The following is a 20990-nucleotide window of genomic DNA, read 5'->3' as shown; positions in this document are numbered from 1 at the left end:
ATTTTGTTAGCAACCCCTTAAAAAAACAAAACACTTCAATATTCATATTTGTCTTGGAACTCAAACATTAGAAAGACAATACTTTAATGGAATGTATATTTCTTGAAAGTGTTCTAATTTTTGAAAACAAAACATTTGTTTCAACACCTACATAGTCTGACAATTATTTGACAGTTTGTCTTATGGTAAAAGGACATTAAGCTCGAAAATGTAATTCTGCACAACAAACCAAAAGAAAAAACAGCAAAAAATAAACAACAAAAAACAACAACAACCTTTTCCCTTCTATGAGGCAGGAAAAGAAAACCCTTGCAAGATTTGCTCTATCAGAGTTATACACAACATAAAAGCACCTACAAACTGTGGAATTTAGAATGCAGCAAAATGCTAAATGATACAAGGTTAAAGGGACATGAAACCTTATTTTTTTCTTTATTGAGATAGAGCAATGTTTCTCAGCATGCAAGTAAGTAGGCATTCATTTAATTTCTATGTACCCCAACTGTAGCACAAAATGTATTGATCTTTTACATGAGCAAAAATGGAAATCATGTGCATCACTTGATTTCCCAAAACGTGTATCAGATATGTTAATGAAGTAAATATATAGGAATCTGATATTTGTTTTAGGTTATCTGGAATTTAATAACTGGCAAAATTACATCAGAGAATAATCAACACATATAGTAATTACTGTGCTTCTTACATTAAAAAAAAAAGAAAACAAGCTATTTTCTGCATGATGAGGAAAGTAATAATAATAGTACCATCTTTCTACTTTTAATAGCAATTTCATACACAATTTATCTGTCTTGTTTTACTGTGGCATACTTCAGTATGATGCATTTTACCTATTTCCCAATGGCACTTGTCTTTGTGACACTTGGTCACAGTAATACACTTTCTCTGTTCATATCAGTGAAGCTCATTTAAAGTCCTCATATGTCACTAACAAGCCAGCATCTAAGGTTTTACCAATTTAAGGTAGACTTGTGCAGCTTCTAAACATTTGTTTAGGTTCGGATCTATTCGAATTTGGAAAAATTTGAATGAATTCGTTTCGGATTCATTCGGATTCTTTCGGATTCAGAAAAAAATCGGTTCGGTTTGATTCGGTTCGAAACGATTCGGAAATTTTAATTTTCGGTATGTGTTAGGTGGGATGTGCTGTGTATTACACTAGTATTATGTACTGTATATTAGGTTTAACCCATAGCAGAGTGATAAAACCTAATATACTGTACAATACTAGTGTAATACACGGCCATCCGAATCTACCGAATACATCCGAATCGATTTGGATGTATTCGATTCGATTCTGATTTATTCGGTAGATTCGGCAGTATTTTAATTCGGAAATTCGAATCGATCCGAATCTCTGAATTTTCAGAATTTCTGAATCGATCCGAAACGAATCGCACATGTCTAATTTAAGGTAAATCAGTGATTGAGCAGTGGTTTAACCTAGGCAGGGAAATACAATCTGCCCTGTTAGAAGTGCTCGAGAAATGGGAAACACAGAACAAAAAATAATGAAGGCCAATCCCTGGAGTACCCCTTGCCAAAGTCCCAAGTCTCCCCAGGGGTACACATAACACAGGTTAAGAAACTAGGAGATAGACCATACATATTTAAACAACTTTCCAATTTACTTCTAAATCAATTTTGCATCATTTTCTTGGACTCCTTTCTTGAAGGAGTGACAATGCATTACTGGGAGCTAGCTGAACCCATTGGTAAGTCAATCACAAGAGGCCTATATGTGCAGCCACCAATCAGTAAATAGCTCCCAGCTCCTAAGCCTGCCTAGGTATGCTTTTCAAGAAAGGATAAAAAAGTACAATGCAAATTAGATAAATTAAGTTAATTAGAAAGTTGTTTAAAACTGTATGGTCTATATCTGAATCATGATATAAAAATGGGTTGTGTGTCCCTTTAAGGTTATAAGGCTCCACCTACATTCCATCAAAAACAAACGCACAGCGTATGGCTAAACATTCTGGAAGAATTAACCATTTTATGAAAGTGAGGGCGATGAGTTGTAAACTAATGTAGTTGTGTTAGAAAAAAAATCAAAGCATGGTGAATTGTAAAACACACATTTTTCACACAAATATTTTACAAAATATTTAAAATTAACTTTTGTGGACTATAAATATGTCCCTTTCATTCCTGGGAAAGTAAATTAACTCCTGCATTAGTTACAGAGGCATCTCACTGGTACCTCCAGCAAAACAAATTGTCATAGTGCACAAGAATGTAACGTACTAAAACATAATAGTGATATATTTTCTAAATACACAAAAATGTGTATCCTTTAATTTTACTTCACTAAAATAAGATAATCTAATGTTTCCTTATGAGTATATTCATCTGATTTCTCAATTTGAGTTTCAAGTGCAAATTACAACCTTCAGTTATCAAACACTGCCACTAAAATTTGAATCTTACCTCCAATATACCAGCACAGCTATCAGAAGGATCAGGCACAAGACTGTTAAAGCAGAAACTACCATCAATGGAATCACCCATTCCATTTTGCTTGGGGAAGGTCTGCTTGCCATGCTTGAGTTGAACTTGTCCTCTGTAAAATAAAGTGACAATGGCTGTGATTAAGCTGATTAAAATCTAAACAATGCCACTGACTTTTTACACACTCACACAAACTTACACACGCAAACTCATACACACACACATTCACACACACACACACATTCACACACACACACACACACATTCACACACACACACATTCACACACACACACATTCACACACACACACATTCACACACACACACATTCACACACACACTCACACACACACACACTCACACACACACACATTCACACACACTCACACATTCAGACACACATTCACTCATTCACACACACTCACTCATTCACACACACACACACACTCACACACACTCACACACTCACACACACTCACACAAACTCACACACACTCACACAAACTCACACACACACACACACACACACACACACACACACACACACACAAACACACTCACACACACAAACACACTCACACAAACACTCACACACAAAATAAAAAACAAAAACAAAAAAGCATAAAATGATATTGATAATTATTCACCCAAACCATTACATATTTTAGTGAAAAGGTACTTGAAACCCAAAACACTTTCTTTCATGATTCAGGAAGAACATACAATTTTAAAAAAAAAATCTAATTTGCTTCTATTATCAAATTTACTTTGTTTTCTTTGTATCCTTTCTTGAAGAGCCTTCACATTTCGGAAACACTATACGGCAGCAGTTTAATGCATGTAACAATGTTTTACATTTGCTGCCATCTAGTGTTCCAGACACATGCACACCGCCTATTTAGGTATTCTCTTTAATAAATAATACTGTGAGTATGAAGCAGATTTGATAATATATTAAAATGATAATTAAAAAATATATATAAATTATCTATCTGAACCACAAAAGATACTCAAATCTACATTTAGTAGATTTTCAGATTAGAAGCTGTGGAAAAAATCTATTTTTTTTTTTTCTTTCATGAGTCAGATAGAGAATTTGTAAACAACTGCTTCATTCTCTTGATATCCATTCTTGAAGGAGCTATCTGAACAAATTGGTAAGCCAATGACAAGAGGGATATGTGCAGCCACCAATCAGCAGCTAGCTGCAAGCTCATGAGCCTACCTAGATATGCTTTCCAACAAAGGATAAGAAGAGTACAAAGCATATTGGATAAACAAAGTAAATCAGAATATTTGGAATGACATGAACTCTGAATCATGAAATAATTTTTTGGGGTTTCCTGTCCCTTCAAAGAGACTTTACACTCATAGCATACATCATCAGTTAAAGGATTACTGAACCCAAATTGTTTATTTATCCATGGACAGCGCTGCGGAATATGTTGGCGCTTAATAAATAAAGTATAATAATAAATAATAATAATATTTCATGATTTAGATAGAGCAGGAAATTTTAAGCAACTTTCTAATTTACGCCTATTATAAATTTTTCTTCATTATATTGGTATCTTTATTTGGAGAAAAAAAAAAAACAGGAATAAAAGCTTAGGACCCGTCCCGTTGTAGCCACCAATCAGCAAGCGCTTACCCAGGGTGCTGAACCATAAATGGTGCACCTCGTAAGCTTACATTCCTGCTTTTTCAAATAAAGATATTAATAGAACCAAAACAAATTGATAATAGGAGTAAATTTGAAAGTTGCTTAAAATTTCATGCTCTATCTGAATCATAAAAAAAAAATTGGGTTCAGTGTCCCTTTAATCACTACACTGCAAAATAAAAATATTTGCAACTTATCTAAACACTATCCTTTTTTTTATTGTTGCATATTTTACTAGGTTTAGCGAATCGTTAACAGTTCATGCATTCATGAAATTCAAATTCCTGGTGGAATCCATGTCCCTGGTCTCATTTGCTGTGGTCATTTAGCTCTGAGCTAACCAATCATTTTGTTGAGTGTTGCAGGTTCAGGTAAGTATGATGGAGGTAAGTACTCATGCCACTCTGAGGAGAGTGGAACTGGCATAGTTTTGCAGGGGTTAATCACATAATATGCAAGCAACACTATAACAATAAAAATGTTCTAACACATTTTTCATTGAAATTATTAGTGTGTGGAAGCTTAGACTATTTTTAACAAATATGAAAAGACTGACAGATACATTATCTGATCTTTGTCTATCTCACTCAGTGCAACTACAACTGTCATATAAAAACATAAACAAGGACATTTACAAATAACATATCCAATTAACACCAATAAAGAAACAGGATATATATATAATCTATTCATATTATGAAACACAAAGTAGCTTTATGAAATATGATTACACATAACTTAGCAAACACATAAGTGACTAAACAATAAAAGATTAACCTTACTAGATATTTAGTTACAGACTAACAAACAATAGCACTTACAATAGAGACTTAATTACTAATCCATTATAGGATGGGGGGCACAGAAACAACTTACCAGGCTTATCACAGCTAGATTCAACAGTCTAAAAACATTTCAGATTGTGCTAAAGCAAAGGTTATTTGGAAACATATCAACTAGGGAAAAAAAATAATAAAAATAATAAAAAGTGCTGATAACCCAGCATGGTGCAGTTTTGTTTTGAAAAGTAGGCAAGCTATCAACCGATACAGGCATTGCCCTTTGGAAAATGGAGTCTTACAGGAGAGTCTAATCAGTCAGTTGCATGGGGTTTGTACATTTTGAAGCAGCACAAAATGCTGACTTTGAATCAACTATGAAAAATAATTAGCATTGTGAGATATTATTTAAAATGGCAAGGGAGGCAGCTAATTTGAATACAGTTTATGTAGTGCATTTAAACAAAGTTTTACAGAGTGAGCGAGCCAACTTATTAAAAGGAACGTTCTCCAATGCAGCAATGATGTTATATGGGTTCACAATAAATTGGCATCATTTAGAGTGACAGTCCAATACAATAATAAATTGCTTTCATTCATTAGTTTGTAATATGTTTTTAATGGGACAGTCTACTCCAGAACTGTTATGGTTTAAAAGGATAGATAATCCCTTTATTACCCATTCCCAAGTTTTGCATAACCAGCACTGTTATATTAACCCCTTAATGACCGGACCATTTTTCAATTTTCTTACCCTTAATGACAATGGCTATTTTTACATTTCTGCGGTGTTTGTGTTTAGCTGTAATTTTCCTCTTACTCATTTACTGTACCCACACATATTATATACCGTTTTTCTCGCCATTAAATGGACTTTCTAAAGATACCATTATTTTCATCATGTCTTATAATTTACTACAAAAAAAAAAAAAAAAATATGAGGAAAAAATGGAAAAAAACACACTTTTTCTAACTTTGACCCCCAAAATCTGTTACACATCTACAATCACCAAAAAACACCCATGCTAAATAGTTTCTAAATTTTGTCCTGAGTTTAGAAATACCCAATGTTTACATGTTCTTAGCTTTTTTTGCAAGTTATAGGGCAATAAATACAAGTAGCACTTCGCTATTTCCAAACCACTTTTTTTCAAAATTAGCGCTAGTTACATTGGAACCCTGATATCTGTCAGGAATACCTGAATATCTCTTGACATGTATATATTTTTTGTTAGAAGACAACCCAAAGTATTGATGTAGGCACATTTTGGTATATTTTATGCCAGTACTAAATAAAAATTAGAAAGTCTGCCAGTACTAAATAAAAGGAGTTTTTTTTTTTTTTTATAAAAAAAATAAAATATTTTAGCTGTGATGGACTCCTGCCTTAGCCCCAACCTCCATGATCCCCCCCCCCCCCCAGCTCTCTAACCCTCTCCCCTATCTAATTGCGGCCATCTTGGGTACTGGCAGCTGTCTGCCAGTACCCAATTTGCCCCAAAACAAAAGTATTTTTTCCTCTTTTGGATTTTTTTTTGTTTTCTGTAGTGTAGCAGCCCCCCACAATACCCCTACCCCCCTCCCCCTCCCAGATCCTTTTATATCATTTTTAAAAAAAATATTTCCCCCCCCCCCTCTTCCCTCCTCATTGGTGTCAGTGCCAGCTAATGCGCGGTCGCGCGCGCCCCGCACGCTCCCGGCACCCGGCGTGCACATTGCACTTCTAGGGACCGGATGCCGGGTAGCGATGGGCCGCCCACCCGCCTCCCTGTTACGCTCCCACCCACCAACGAACCGACACCATCGCTACCGGTGCAGAGAGGGGCACAGAGTGGCTCTCTCTGCATCGGAGTCTTCTAAATGGTATTGCAGGATGCCTCCATATGGAGGCATCACTGCAATACCCTGAGAGCTGCTGGAAGCGATTGCGATCGCAGCCAGCACTCTCTTAGACAACTGACGTACCAGGTACGTCCATTGTCATTAACTGTTAGTTAATGCATGACGTACCTGGTACGTCAGTTGTCATTAAGGGGTTAATATACTTTTTACCTCTGTGATTACCTTGTATCTAAGCTTTTGCAGACTGCCCCCTTATTTCAGTTCTTTTGACAGACATGCATTTATCCAAACAGTGACCTCTCACTTGTAAATTCAAGGGCGTGGACACAGTGTTATCTGTATGGGACACATGAACTTACGCCCGCTAGCTGTGAAAAACTGCCAAATGCATTGAAATAAGGGGCGGCCTTCAAGCTTTTAGAAATTAGCATATGAGCCTACCTAGGTTTAGCTTTCAACAAAGAATACCAAGAGAAGAAAACAAATTTGATGATAAAAGTGAATTGGAAAGTTGTTTAAAATTGCATTCCCTATCTGAATCATGAAAGTTTAATTTTGACTAGACTGTCCCTTTAACCCCTCACTAAAGGGGATCTTGATCCAAAGCAATGCATATCCTGTGATTGGTGGCCAAATATTTATGTCAAAGAATTTAATACCTAACCCATGTGTTACACACAGTTATCAATCTATATACTGAACAACAACAATTTCTTAAGAAATTGTTAAATATAATTCTGTACTGCAAGTATTTTCTTTTTGAGGACAAATTCTATATGCAGATAAAAGGAACAGCCATGGGACCAATATTCCCAACATATGCAAATTTATTTATGTCAATATTTGAAGAAGATTTTACTATATGGTGGCATTATATAAATGATATATTTGTGGTATGGTGGGGTGACATTGGATTTCTACTTGACTTTGTCCTAGACTTGAATTTATCAACAAGAATTTACCCTTATGTGGGATGAATGCTCATTGAAATTTCTGGACACGTTAGTGTATAAGGAGGAGGGTGTGCTTATAACAGATATCTATAGAAAAGAGACAGATAAGAACAGTTTACTTCCCTATATTAGTGCACATCACCCTTTTTATTTTTTATTAAATCACTACCAAGGAGTCAAATGATGAGAGTGGAATTTATTGTTTGAGATAGGAAATTGTCAGAACAAAGATTGGAGGAAGTGGTTATGTAGTTTAGGGCAAGGGGTTATCCATCTGATTTAATTAAAAAGGAGATGGTGAGGATTAAAGAAGAAAATAGCTTAGAACAAATAATCAAAAATGATAAGGAGCAACAGAGAATTGCATTTGTTTCTGAATATAATAGCTTAAGTAAAAAGATACAGAGAATAATTTGCAAGTATTGGTTTGTAATACGCGATTGTCACCTTGATGCTCCAATTTTTTAACGCACTCCCCATGCCCGCATATAGGAGTTGAACAAGTTTGAAAGATGAGTTAGTAAGGGCTGATTATAGGTAGCCAAAAAGGACAAAACCAAAGTTATATCTCTAAAAGAAATGTAGGTTGTTACCCTTGTTTAGAGTGTGTAAACTGTAATAATATGACAAAATGCTCTATTTTCTTGCACCCATTGACAGGGAAGACATTTATTATTAATGAATACTATATGAGTAATACCAGTTATGTGATATATCTTATTAAGTGCCCATGTGGGTGGGTTTATGTTGGTGAGGCCACCTAGAGAGTGAGGAATAGGATTACACAGCATAAATCTAATATTAGATATAAGGATATATCCGCCCCTGTATCTAATCACTTTCTAACTTCGGTTCATACTATTGCACAAATAAAACGAACTTTTTGATCACATCCCCATACCTAGAAGGTGGTGACAGAGAGTTACTACTTAAAAAGAGGGAGTCAATGTAGATCTTAAAATTGGATGCAATGTATCCTAAAGGTTTGAATCGCAAATTAGATTTAAACCTTTTCCTATAAAATAGAAGATGGGAATATTACCTGATGTGATAATCTTGTATTTTTGCTTCATAAATATATGCAGTCGGTGGTACAGAAGAAATGTGAATAATGTTTATTTAATTAAAAAAAAAAAATTATCTTGTATTGGGAAACTTGACACATTTTGGTAACTAAGTGTCACTATTTATGTGCATAGATTATATGTGATTACTAAAGGGTTAACAATTGATGAAATACACTTGTGGTGATGTGTATAAAACAGTGGAGTAAATAATGTGATGTTACCATTTGATTAAGGACGAGTGAGACCGAAACATCATGCTTTGTGCTTCCTGGGACCAATAAAGGTATAACAATTTCACTATTGGAGGGTGTTGCTCTCTTTCTGTGGAGTTTGGGGTATGTGGAGTTGGGAGTAGTGGCTCTACTGAGACTGATGGTTATTTGACTATACATATTTACAGTAGAGGATTTTTACTCACCAAAAGGTACATGGTGCGACTACATACATATAAGTATTTTCCCCTGGTTACATATGGAGACGTATTGTGGTTTAGGGAGGGCATTTGCATGTTTAGATACACTTTATCACTTTTCTAGATCTTCTTTTGTTTGTCCAGTTAGCAGTAGATATGCATGAGCTTGTGCTCTGATCTAAGCAATCACTGGGTATCATGTTCAGGGTAGGTACTTGAGTCAGATGGAAGACAGACAGACTCTCTGCAGGGAGTGGAATTTTCAGATGTATTTTAAAGCAAAAGTAACCATAATAAATCATTTACATTCTTGTATTATTGTTCTTAAAATGATATTAAAGGGAGACTGAACCCAATTTTTTTCTTTTGTGATTCAGATAGAGTGTGAAATTTTAAGCAACTTTCTAATTTACTCCTATTAACACATTTTCTTCATTCTGTTGGTATCTTTATTTGAAATGCAAGAATGTAAGTTTAGATGCCGGCCCATTTTTGGTAAACAACCTGGGTTGTCCTGGCTGATTGGTGGATAAATTCATCCACCAATAAAAAAGTGCTATCCAGAGTTCTGAATCCCAAAAAAAAGCTTAGATGCCTTCTTTTTTAAATAAAGATAGCAAGAGAACAAATAAATATTGATAATAGGAGTAAATTAGAAAGTTGCTTAAAATTGCATGCTCTATCTGCATCACGAAAGAAAAAAAATTGGGTTCAGTGTCCCTTTAAATGCATTGAGATTTTAATATAAAATGTTTCTTATATAGAGTAAAAGAACTTTGTAATGTACTTTTATCTATTTAGTCAGACTTAACATTTCTATATTATATAATCATTGGTTTCAGGTGTTTATTGTCCCTAATTTGCCTCACAAGAAAGGAAACCTAGGTTACAAAATGGCGGCACCCATTGCATTACAGACACAAACGCTACGCATATGATATCAATATTTCAACTAATATGTTTTTTAAAAAATACATTGGCATAATATTGTCAGTGTAATCCTTGCTTTGAATATATCATTCTATCTGATTTATTTTGAGTTTAATGAACCTTTAAATGTTTCCTTTAAAGCAGGGGTCTCAAAGTACAGGCCCTGGGGCCATATGTGTCCCTCAAGATAGTTTCATGTGGCCCTCCCTTGTTTAAGGTAAACCATTAATATGGGCTGAACAATTTTTTTTAGGGTTCTTAGAGGTATAACTAGCTGATGTTCTATATAGGCACTCAAAAGATAAAATTAAAGACAAGAGTCCAGTGTAGACCCCCACCATGCACGATTTGGATAAATATCACTTTTTACGTTGTTATACAGTTCCAGAATGATCACTTCACTTGGCACTCACAAGATAAATATAGACAACTGTGTATGTCTGTTGTAGGCTACAACTCCCACCATGCACTACTACTTGGGTACATTTCCAGTTCCTAGTATATCTAGCACTTACTCAGTTCAAGCGGCCCCCATGAGTGCAGGACAATTGGCCAGTGGCCCCCAGATACATTCAGTTTGATACCCCTGCTTTAAAGGGACATTAAACACTTTGAGATAATAGAAAATTATAAATTATATATATATATATATATATATATATATATAAATTAAAAAAAACAGCAATATACTTTCATTATTTATTTTGGCCCTTTTCCTGTCATTCCATTCTGAAATTGTGAGTTTTTCAGTTCCTGTTAGAAATGGAAGTGCAGAACACGGTTATATCCCACACAGCCATTGGCTGCACACTCTAGTGACCTATTTATAACTGACCCCAATTGGCCACAGCAGAGAAGGTAACCTAAGTTACAATATGGCAGCTTCCATTGTTTTATAGACACTAAAAAAAACAGCAATATACTTTCATTATTCATTTTTGCCCTTTTCCTGTCATTCCATTCTGAAATTGTGAGTTTTTCAGTTCCTGTTAGAAATGGAAGTGCAGAACACGGTTATATCCCACACAGCCATTGGCTGCACACTCTAGTGACCTATTTATAACTGACCCCAATTGGCCACAGCAGAGAAGGTAACCTAAGTTACAATATGGCAGCTTCCATTGTTTTATAGACACTAAAACTTTACACTTATTTTGTTAATATTTAAACAGCTAAGGAAACTTTAAAAATACATCTACATGTTATTCTCAGACTAATCTTCTCTTTAAATGCATCATTCTGTCTAGCATTTAGTGTTTAATGTCCCTTTAAGGATGTTCATCTCCAGGCCTCCATGAATGTTACAAAAATAATATTTTGTCTTAAAGGGATATTAAAAAGTCGGTTTCATTGTTGTAATAAGCTACTAAGTAGTGATTTATATTTAGTATATAAGTATAGCAATATGCATTTTTCATCTTTTTAAAATGACTACCATTTATTTATTTATTTTTAACTTAATTTGTGCAGTGTCCATTATTTGCTGTCACAGCCCCACTAAGGGACGGGGGTCTCTACAGGAAGGCATTTATATCTTGATGCCATACATCTTCCACAGCAACATAAGCTGGTTTAGTGAAACCTACAAAAGCAGGAAGTCAGATTTTCACCCATGCTCAGAAGAGGCAGTATGCATCTTAAAGGGACAGTCAACACCAGAATTTTTGTTGTTTAAAAAGATAGATAATCCCTTAACCTTTTAACGCCGTTATGCCGTTATTCCATCATAATTACACTGGGCTTTAAAGCCGTTATGACGGATAGAACGTCATAGCCAACGGCTGTCCTGAAGCCTACTGTGCTTCTCAGATTTGATCGCAGTCTGGAGGGCGTTCCTAGGCTTATAGGGTCACCCCCCAGACCCGATCCAATAATTGAAATCTCGTACACTCGATCGCGTGATTTCAATTTGTCTACATCAGAACAGTTGTTCCGATGTAGACAATTTAACCTAGTCAGGAAAGGGTTAATTATCCATTCCTTAGTGTTGCATAACCAACAAAGTTATAATACATATTTTACCTCTGTAATTACGTTGTATTTAAACCTCTGCAAACTTCCCCCTTATTTCATATATTTTGACAGCCAATCAATGCTGACTCCTAGGTAACTTCACGTGCATGAGCTCAATGTTATCTATATATACGACACACATGAACTAACAACCTCTAGTAGTGAAAAACTGTCAAAATGCATTCAGATTAGAGGCGGTCTTCAAGGTCTAAGAAATTAGCATATGAGACTATCTAGGTTTAGCTTTCAACTAAGAATACCAAGTGGCTACACTGAAAATTTGTAAGTGCTATTTTGCAAGAAAACAAGTAATTTGTAAGCTTTTTTAGTTTTAAAGCTATATATATATATATATATATATATATATATATATATATATATATATATATATATATATATATATATATATATTTGATTGTTCACCTGAAAAAGACCTGTGAGTGCATTTATTTGCCAGGAGTATTTGAATTATCTTTGCACCCAGGCAGCTGTCCCAAAGGAGGGTAACACAGTAAAGAGGACGGTATTTATATGGTATTTATACTAGTGTACCCCCAGGAACCTACCAGTGATTAAATTCAGTGCCTACTATACTACAGCAGGATTGTGCGAACATCTTAGCGCACATAAAGATTGCCGCAATAAAGTGAGGACAACAAAGGACATAATCTGTTTTTGCTAGTGCTCTACACTGAACAGATTATTATCTACCAAGATGGAAGCTGCATTTACTCCCGTTACAGAGCTCCCTCCACCTGGAATAACCACAATGGGGAATACAGAGGATCCAGGAACACAGGCACTTGGAGCACAAATAGGCACAGTGACATATACACATGATGATGCGGCCAGAATTGTATTCGCTCCCGATCAACAGAACAGCTGGTGAGACCCCTGTAAATGTATATCACAACCTGTTAAAATTAAAAAAACGTGAAATTGACCTTATGCTACATGGCAGCTACTTATCAGAGTATCATAGGCTTAACCATATCTCCAGGGGGTTTAGGGTAAAAAATATTCCCACAATAGGTAGAGAGAACCCAGAGTTCCGTAAAAAATGGAGCCACATATTAAATAAGTGCTCCTTAGACCTAATGTTGCTAGTAGTAGAGGAAGTTACCAACATCCTAGTTAGGGTCAGAATTGAAATAGTCACGTTTGAACAGATGCACAATGACACACTTACCAGGGACCAACAAGAAAACTGGCTACTTAAACTCAAGCAACAGATAGATAAATATAGATCAGAATTACTTGTGTTTAAAAATAGAAAACTCGACACTGTTAACTCAGACTACACACATGGTAGAGTATATAAGTGGTTAACCAACACTAATGAAGGTAGGATTAGGAGACTACAAAGATCTAGGAGGGTACAGTTTCACACTATCGATACGAGTGGAGCAGATACGTCAGATACAGACACTAGCACCCTACACACTAACCAAACTTCACCTGATATATACCCCTCACAAACAGTACATCACACCTCATATTCAGGCAGGGTACATTCCACACCTGAACATTTTTTAGGGGTAACCACCAGATCAAGAGGAGAGGGAGGTGGAATAGACCACACATCAGGAGGACGAGGGAGCAGAAACAGGAACAGACCCATACGTCGCTTCAGACGGAGAATATAGTTGTCAATCTCCGTAAACACACACTTACGCCAGCTGAAACACTAGTCCTTAATAAAGGGTTGGCTTTTGTGCCTACACATACTATATCTGAAATGGATCTGAAAACGGATATATATAAGCTGAATAGAAGCATGAAAATTAAGGAACATTTTCAATATGCACCACAGAGTGTAGATATACATGACCCTCTACATAAGTGTAGGAAACCCAGCACATTTGAGCCTCACAATTGCAGTGCAAGCACTAAGACGTATGTGAGGTTAGTCACCCAGGACATGGAACAGGAAAGGACTACTAAAACATGGAAACATAATTTGACCAATATTGAAAAAGCAGCCATTAAGACATTACATGATGATCACAGTCTCATAATTCGCCCCGCGGATAAAGGCGGGGCGATTGTATTAATGAACTATGATGACTATAGGGATGACATCCTGACACAATTGGCAGATGCAGACACATACACCATGCTATCAAACGACCCCACATCTATGTATAAGAAACAGATAGATGACATTTTACAGATGGGTCTACAACAAGGGTATCTAACAGATAGATTGTATGATTTTTGTGTCAATCAATATCCACGAATACCTATCCTGTATACAACTCCAAAAATACATAAAACCTTACATAAACCTCCGGGACGTCCCATAGTGTCAGCAGTGCAATCGCTTACCCAACCAGTTGCGCAGGTGATCGACATCCTCTTACAACCAACTGTAAAGGGTGTCAGATCATATATAGCTGACACCAATGATCTGATAAGGAAAATGAGGGATGTGAGTGTGGAGACTTGGTGACATCCTGGTAACCCTGGATGTCAACAGTCTACACAATCATCCCCCATGATAAGGGTATGGATGCAGTAAGAACACATTTGACAGCAGGCAGGCTATATGAGGGGCCACCAGTAGAATATTTACTTACCCTTTTAGAGTTCTGCCTCAGCCATAATTATTTTCGATTTGAGACAAAATTTTACCTACAGATAGCAGGCACGGCGATGGGGTTGAATATGGCCCCATCCTATGCCAACATATTTATGTCCCAGTTCGAAAATGATTATCTATGGAGTACGGACACATCGTCAATAGTGTTTTATGTGAGATACATCAATGATGTTTTCTTGATCTGGCGTGGGGGGCAAAGAACATTACTCAATTGGTTTAACCATCTAAATAACACAGAAACCACTGTGAGATTTAAAATTACCCACAATGAGAAAGAAATACAGTTCCTAGATCTAAATATCTACATACAGGGACAAAAATTGGGAAGTAGACTTTATCACAAGCCAACAGATAGAAATTCTATACTGAGTGCCAACAGCTGCCATCCGCCCACACTCTTGAGGGGGATTATTAAATCCCAGATGATTAGAGTAATTAGAAATAATTCGAACCACTTTGCAGGGGTCTTCCAGCTTCAAGAAATGAGGGACAAATTCCTTCAGAGGGGCTACAAGAAGAGAATAGTGGAGGATACCTTAAATGAGGTCCTACCACTTACACAGGATACTCTCATCTACAAAGCAGCAAAAGCTGAAGCAGAGAATAAATTAATAATGGCTACCACCTTTGCCCCAAATACCACACAAGCTGGCAAAATATTGAGGACACATTGGCCCCTGATACAATCAGACACAAGGTTGAAATTTGCTGAGAGAATGACACCTATGATAGCCTACAGAAGAGGAACCAATCTGTGAGACATCTTGGTCCGCACTGACCCTAAAAAAAGCTACATAGGAGCTACACATAAAAATATCAAAGGCTCATACAAGTGCCTGGGATGCACCACATGCAATGGGTTGATATCTACCAAAATGTTTCACCATCCACAAACGAATAAAGTGTACACCATCCAACACTCCATATCCTGCAACACGACATGTGATATATCTGCTCTATTGTCCGTGCTCTCAATTCTATGTCGGAAAAACAAGTGGTACACTCCGAGAAAGGATGGCCAATCATAGGAGAGCTATCCGAGTAGCACTTAAGGAAGGGGATTCAGACCAACCGAAGGCGAGACACTGTGCAGTAAAATCACATCAAGTATCAACCATCAGGTATATTCTCATCGATCATACCCCCCCCCCTGGATAGAGGGGGGATCGGAATAAGACCCTATTGAGGCGCGAAGCAGAGTGGATGTACAGACTGGGTACTATAGCCCCAGGGGGACTGAATTCCCCACCGGATTATAAAGCGCTCATATAGATCGGAGACACACTACGAGGCATGGCCAGTGGTAAACACTAGTATGTTTTGGTAGTTTAGCGAACTTGTCCCCAGTGGGGGTGAGCTGTCTAACATACACCAAAAACCTGAGTAGGAGGGAGACACCTAGGTGCCACCCACCACTCATGAAACAAGTGGTCCACAAAGGCATATTGCGCTTCCTATATATTCTATCTCCTATATTTATATAAAAATGAGCTGAAGACGAAATAAGGAGCATGTAGAGTCATACTAGAAAAGGATGCAGGAAGAAGGAACTGTTCCTTTCAATTAAGGACTTTCAATTAAGGATAGTGAATGGTGCACACCAAGAAAGAGATGAAGTACATCTACAACACCATAAAATGAGGGGAAGCATAATAACACAAGAACTGTATAAGAGATAAAGTTTGATCTCTCAAGACATAATTATATTCAAGCATTTAGTTAATTTAACCTTATGTCATCAGGGGCCAATCTGTAGTAGTGTATAATTGTTAGTATGTATACTAGCATTTTATTTGTCACTTTTTATTTTTATTTTGTGTCAATATATACATGATGTATATAGTGCAAAGTGGTGTATGAATGTTGTAACTTGATAATTATATGTGGGTTAAACTAATAGAACAGTATGAGTATGAATATAGTACCTATACTGATAGTAAGAATAGAACATATACACAATAGCATAGCGCTCTAAAAGATAGTACAACATAAGATCCCTACGCCAAATAGTTCCGGCAGAAGGATGTTACTATGACCACCAGAACAACTAAACACGGAACACAACTAGCATAGTAAGTACATTCATCACAATGAAAAAAACAGAGACCCGATCAGTGCTGCAAATATGACAAGATCGGAGCACAGTTAGTGAGTTGTCTATAGATAAATAATGAAACATAAGTGGTACATAGAAGAAGGAAATGTAAACACCGATAGTGCACTATAAGTATTTATTTAAGCATCGAGTGGATGCAAAAGAATAATTAGCACATGTACATAGTAACAATATGAGTTTGATTCATAATATTGACACACACGATTTAAATAATACATACTAAAAAGTTGTATAATATTTGACGTAACCTACCGGATGTAGTAGAGACACTTCCGGGTTAGCAATGGTGGAACGCAAGGTATGCGTTCCCCGGATAGTTTTTGCCGCACTTTCACTGATCTAACCACAGGTGGGAATTGTTTGTTGTATGTACAAATGTGTATAAATTTGTTTGTTTTTTCACATTTTGTCATGCTGATGAAGGGGAAAACATCCCCGAAAACGTTTCATTAAAGAAAGCTTTGATTGTTCACCTGAAAAAGACCTGTGAGTGCATTTATTTGCCAGGAGTATTTGAATTATCTTTGCACCCAGGCAGCTGTCCCAAAGGAGGGTAACACAGTAAAGAGGACGGTATTTATATTTATATATATATATATATATATATATATATATATATATATATATATATATATATATACACACACACACTATAGGAGCACTATTTCACATCCCTTTAGTTTCTCAAATCTTGACTATTTTAAAATAAATCTGATAATTTTAAAATATAAAAAAAACATGTTAAATTAAAATGTGTAAAATGTATTTATATTTGATATTCTATCAGTAATCCATCCACTGCAGAACAGCTCTATAACATTATAAACCCACAAGCACAGATCTAATCCTCATGTATGTCTGACCCTGTTCCTCAGAGACCTTGCAATGCGCCTACAATATAAATCTTGTATAATAATATTTTTTAACAGATATTTTTTTTTTTCGTACAGGTTAAATTTAGTGAAGATTCGGCTGAGAGATTAGGGGAATATACAGTTAGATTTGCACCATAGATACTCATCTTTTAATTAAAAGAGACTGCTATTTTATGTGTGAGCAGAATATATCAGCAATATAACAACTAAAATCTTGTTAGCAACATTTTGATTGTTTTAGTCTTGGGATAGCACCAAAGAAAAGTCTTAAAGGGACAGTCTAGGCCAAAATAAACTTTCATGATTCAGATAGGGCATGTAATTTTAAACAATTTTACAATTTACTTTTATCACCAATTTTGCTTTGTTCTCTTGGTATTCTTAGTTGAAAGCTTAACCTAGGAGGTTCATACGCTAATTTCTTAGACCTTGAAGGCCACCTCTTTTCAGAATGCATTGTAACAGTTTTTCACCACTAGAGGGTGTTAGTTCATGTGTTTCATATAGATAACACTGTGCTTGTGCACGTGAAGTTATCTGGGAGCAGGCACTGATTGGCTAGACTGCAAGTCTGTCAAAAGAACTGAAATAAAGGGGCAGTTTGCAGAGGCTTAGATACAAGATAATCACAGAGGTTAAAAGTATATTATTATAACTGTGTTGGTTATGCAAAACTGGGGAATGGGTAATAAAGGGATTACCTATCTTTTAAAACAATAAAAAATTTGGGGTAGACTGTCCCTTTAAGTAGGTTTATCTTATGTTCTTTCCTGTAAACGGGCAGATATAAATGGCATCCTGCACTGCTCAAGCAATCATTATTTAGAGTGCTACAAGATACACTTCAGTCTCTCTGGAAACAAAAAAACTAAACTGTTTTCAGAGTTATATTACAGGAAAAATATTAATAAATATATTAAATTTTTTCCCACCTAAGCATAATAAACCACTTTTGGAAAGTTACATTTTTTGAGTTTAATGGGACATTTCGGTCAAAATTGAATGGCACATAGACTAATTACTTCTTTGACTAGGAACATATTTGCAATATAAATGTATTGGCAAAAATGATTCTAGTAAAAGTTATTATTTTAGTGTTAACATTTTTCTCTGCATGTGAAGCATAGCTAGATATTCTCAGTGCACCAGCATTTTAAATACTGCAGCTGCTCAGAGCATGAGTGGGGCTTGTATCATGTCAGCAATTAACAAATGTAGTCATTACCAGATGGTACTAGCTGGTAAAATGCTGGTGCACAGTGCATATTTAAATACACTTTTGAAACAGCTATATTTTTTATTAGAAGCATTTTTGCTTATGCATTTATATTACAAAAATGATTCTATTCAAAACTGAAATGCATCCATGTGGATTCCAATTTTGGCTGGAATGTCCTTTTAATGCCCATTTTAAGAGACAATAAAATATAGCCAATTGTTTTCTCTGTTACATCTACAATGCTTATTAACCCTTTGAGTGCTAATGACGGCTCTGAGCCGTCGCAGAGTTTCCCACTCTGGTGCTAATGACGGCTCAGAGCCGTCACTAGCACACTCCCACCTTGAGGGAGATCTGGGGGCTCCTCCTACCCCAGCGATCGTGCCTGTAGAGTGACAGGCATCGCCGGGGCTTCCCGTTTTGCGTGGTGACGTCACGCGCAATAACGTGATGATGTCACTGCACAACTTTATTTATACTTAACAATGTTAAGTATAGGAGCAGGGGGCATGCTGCTTAGAAGCCTGCATCTCAGGCATCTAAGCAGCTACAGACCTCTAAGACCCACCATTGGAAGGGTAATCGACAAACCATTCCAACAGTGTAAGTCTTGGAGGTCTGAAAAAAAGAAAAAAAAAAGTTAAAAAAAATTGTTCAAAAAATAAAAAAAAAAACATGAAAAAATCTTAGCACCCAGGTGGGAAAGTGCTTAGCACTCAAAGGGTTAAAATATATTAGAGACTTTAAAAAAATAAATCAATACATTTCCCTGTGCTGAAGGAAACCTGTCTTTAGTATTCATCTAATTGATACATAAGGAGAAAAACAAGTACCAAGGCACCAGGAATGTAATGGCGTTCCCAGAGCGTTGCTATACTTTACACTTAAAGGGACAGTCAAGTCCAAAAAAACTTACACGATTTAAATAGGAAATGTAATTTTCCACAACTTTCCAATTTACTTTTATAACCAATTTTGCTTTGTTCTCTTGGTATTCTTAGTTGAAAGCTAAACCAAGGAGGTTCATATGCTAATTTTTTAGACCTTGAAGACTGCCTCTAATCTCAATGCATTTTGACCACTAGAGGACAATCGTTCATGTGTTTCAAATAGATAACATTGTGCTCAAGCACGTGAAGTCACCCTGGAGTGTGCACTGATTGGGTAAAATGCAAGTCTGTCAAAAGAACTAAAATAAGGGGGCAGTCTGCAGAGGCTTAGATACAAGGTAATTACAGAGGTAAATAGTGTATTTCTATAACAGTATTGGTTATGCAGTGTTGGTTTATTGTTTAATGTCCCTTTAAAGGGACAGTCTATTTAAAATTAAACTTTCATGATCCAGATAGAGCATGCAATTTTAAGCAACTTTCTAATTTACTCCTATTATCAATTTGTCTTCGTTCTCCTAGTATCTTTATTTGAACGTAAGCTTAGTAGCCGGCCCATTTTCGTTTCAGGGCCTGGGTAGCGCTTGTTAATTGGTGGCTACATTTAGACACCAATTAGAAAGCACGACCCAGGTTCTGAACCAAAACTGGGCCGGCTCTTATGCTTACATTCTTGTTTTTCCAAATAAAGATACAAAAAGAATGAAGAAATATTGATAATAGGAGTAAGTTAGAAAGTTGCTTAAAATTGCATGCTCTATCTGAATCATGAAAGTTTAATTTTGACTAGCCTATTCCATTAAGCTTTGCCTTAAGTTTAAAACAGGATTGTGTTGGAGAAAATGTTATTCAGTTTCTAAGAGTAGTTATATTACAGATAATACAGACTTCAGGTTTTTGTATGCAGCTGTGTGTTTGAACGTATATAAACATTTTCAATTAATTTATGGAACCTGACAAGAGTACTAGATAAAACAGGTACTTGTTTGCCTTATGGGATCTTATTTTGAGATGGAAGAACCCCCCCCCCCCTAGTGCAGGAGACAAGACTCCAGAGGAGTCCAATTAGCTTCCGAACACCACTGCAGGATATTTCCCACTTATATGGCCTATTACATTTTGGGTTCGTGCTGAATGCTCTGCTGTGTTAAATGATG

The 20990-nt window shown here is 36.2% G+C and overlaps 1 protein-coding gene across 1 annotated transcript in view; it reads right to left on the bottom strand.

The window, feature by feature from the left end:
- Positions 1-20990, bottom strand: part of PTPRG (protein tyrosine phosphatase receptor type G) — a 979702-nt gene that overhangs the window by 260135 nt on the left and 698577 nt on the right. Inside the window, 1 exon segment of the mRNA XM_053720987.1 lies at positions 2452-2584. Coding sequence (XP_053576962.1) covers positions 2452-2584 — 133 coding nt within the window.

Source organism: Bombina bombina, chromosome 7 (assembly GCF_027579735.1).
Source record: "Bombina bombina isolate aBomBom1 chromosome 7, aBomBom1.pri, whole genome shotgun sequence".
NCBI classification, from domain to species: domain Eukaryota; kingdom Metazoa; phylum Chordata; class Amphibia; order Anura; family Bombinatoridae; genus Bombina; species Bombina bombina.
Note: the sequence above shows the minus strand (reverse complement) of the source record. Positions and strands in the feature narration are given on the sequence as shown.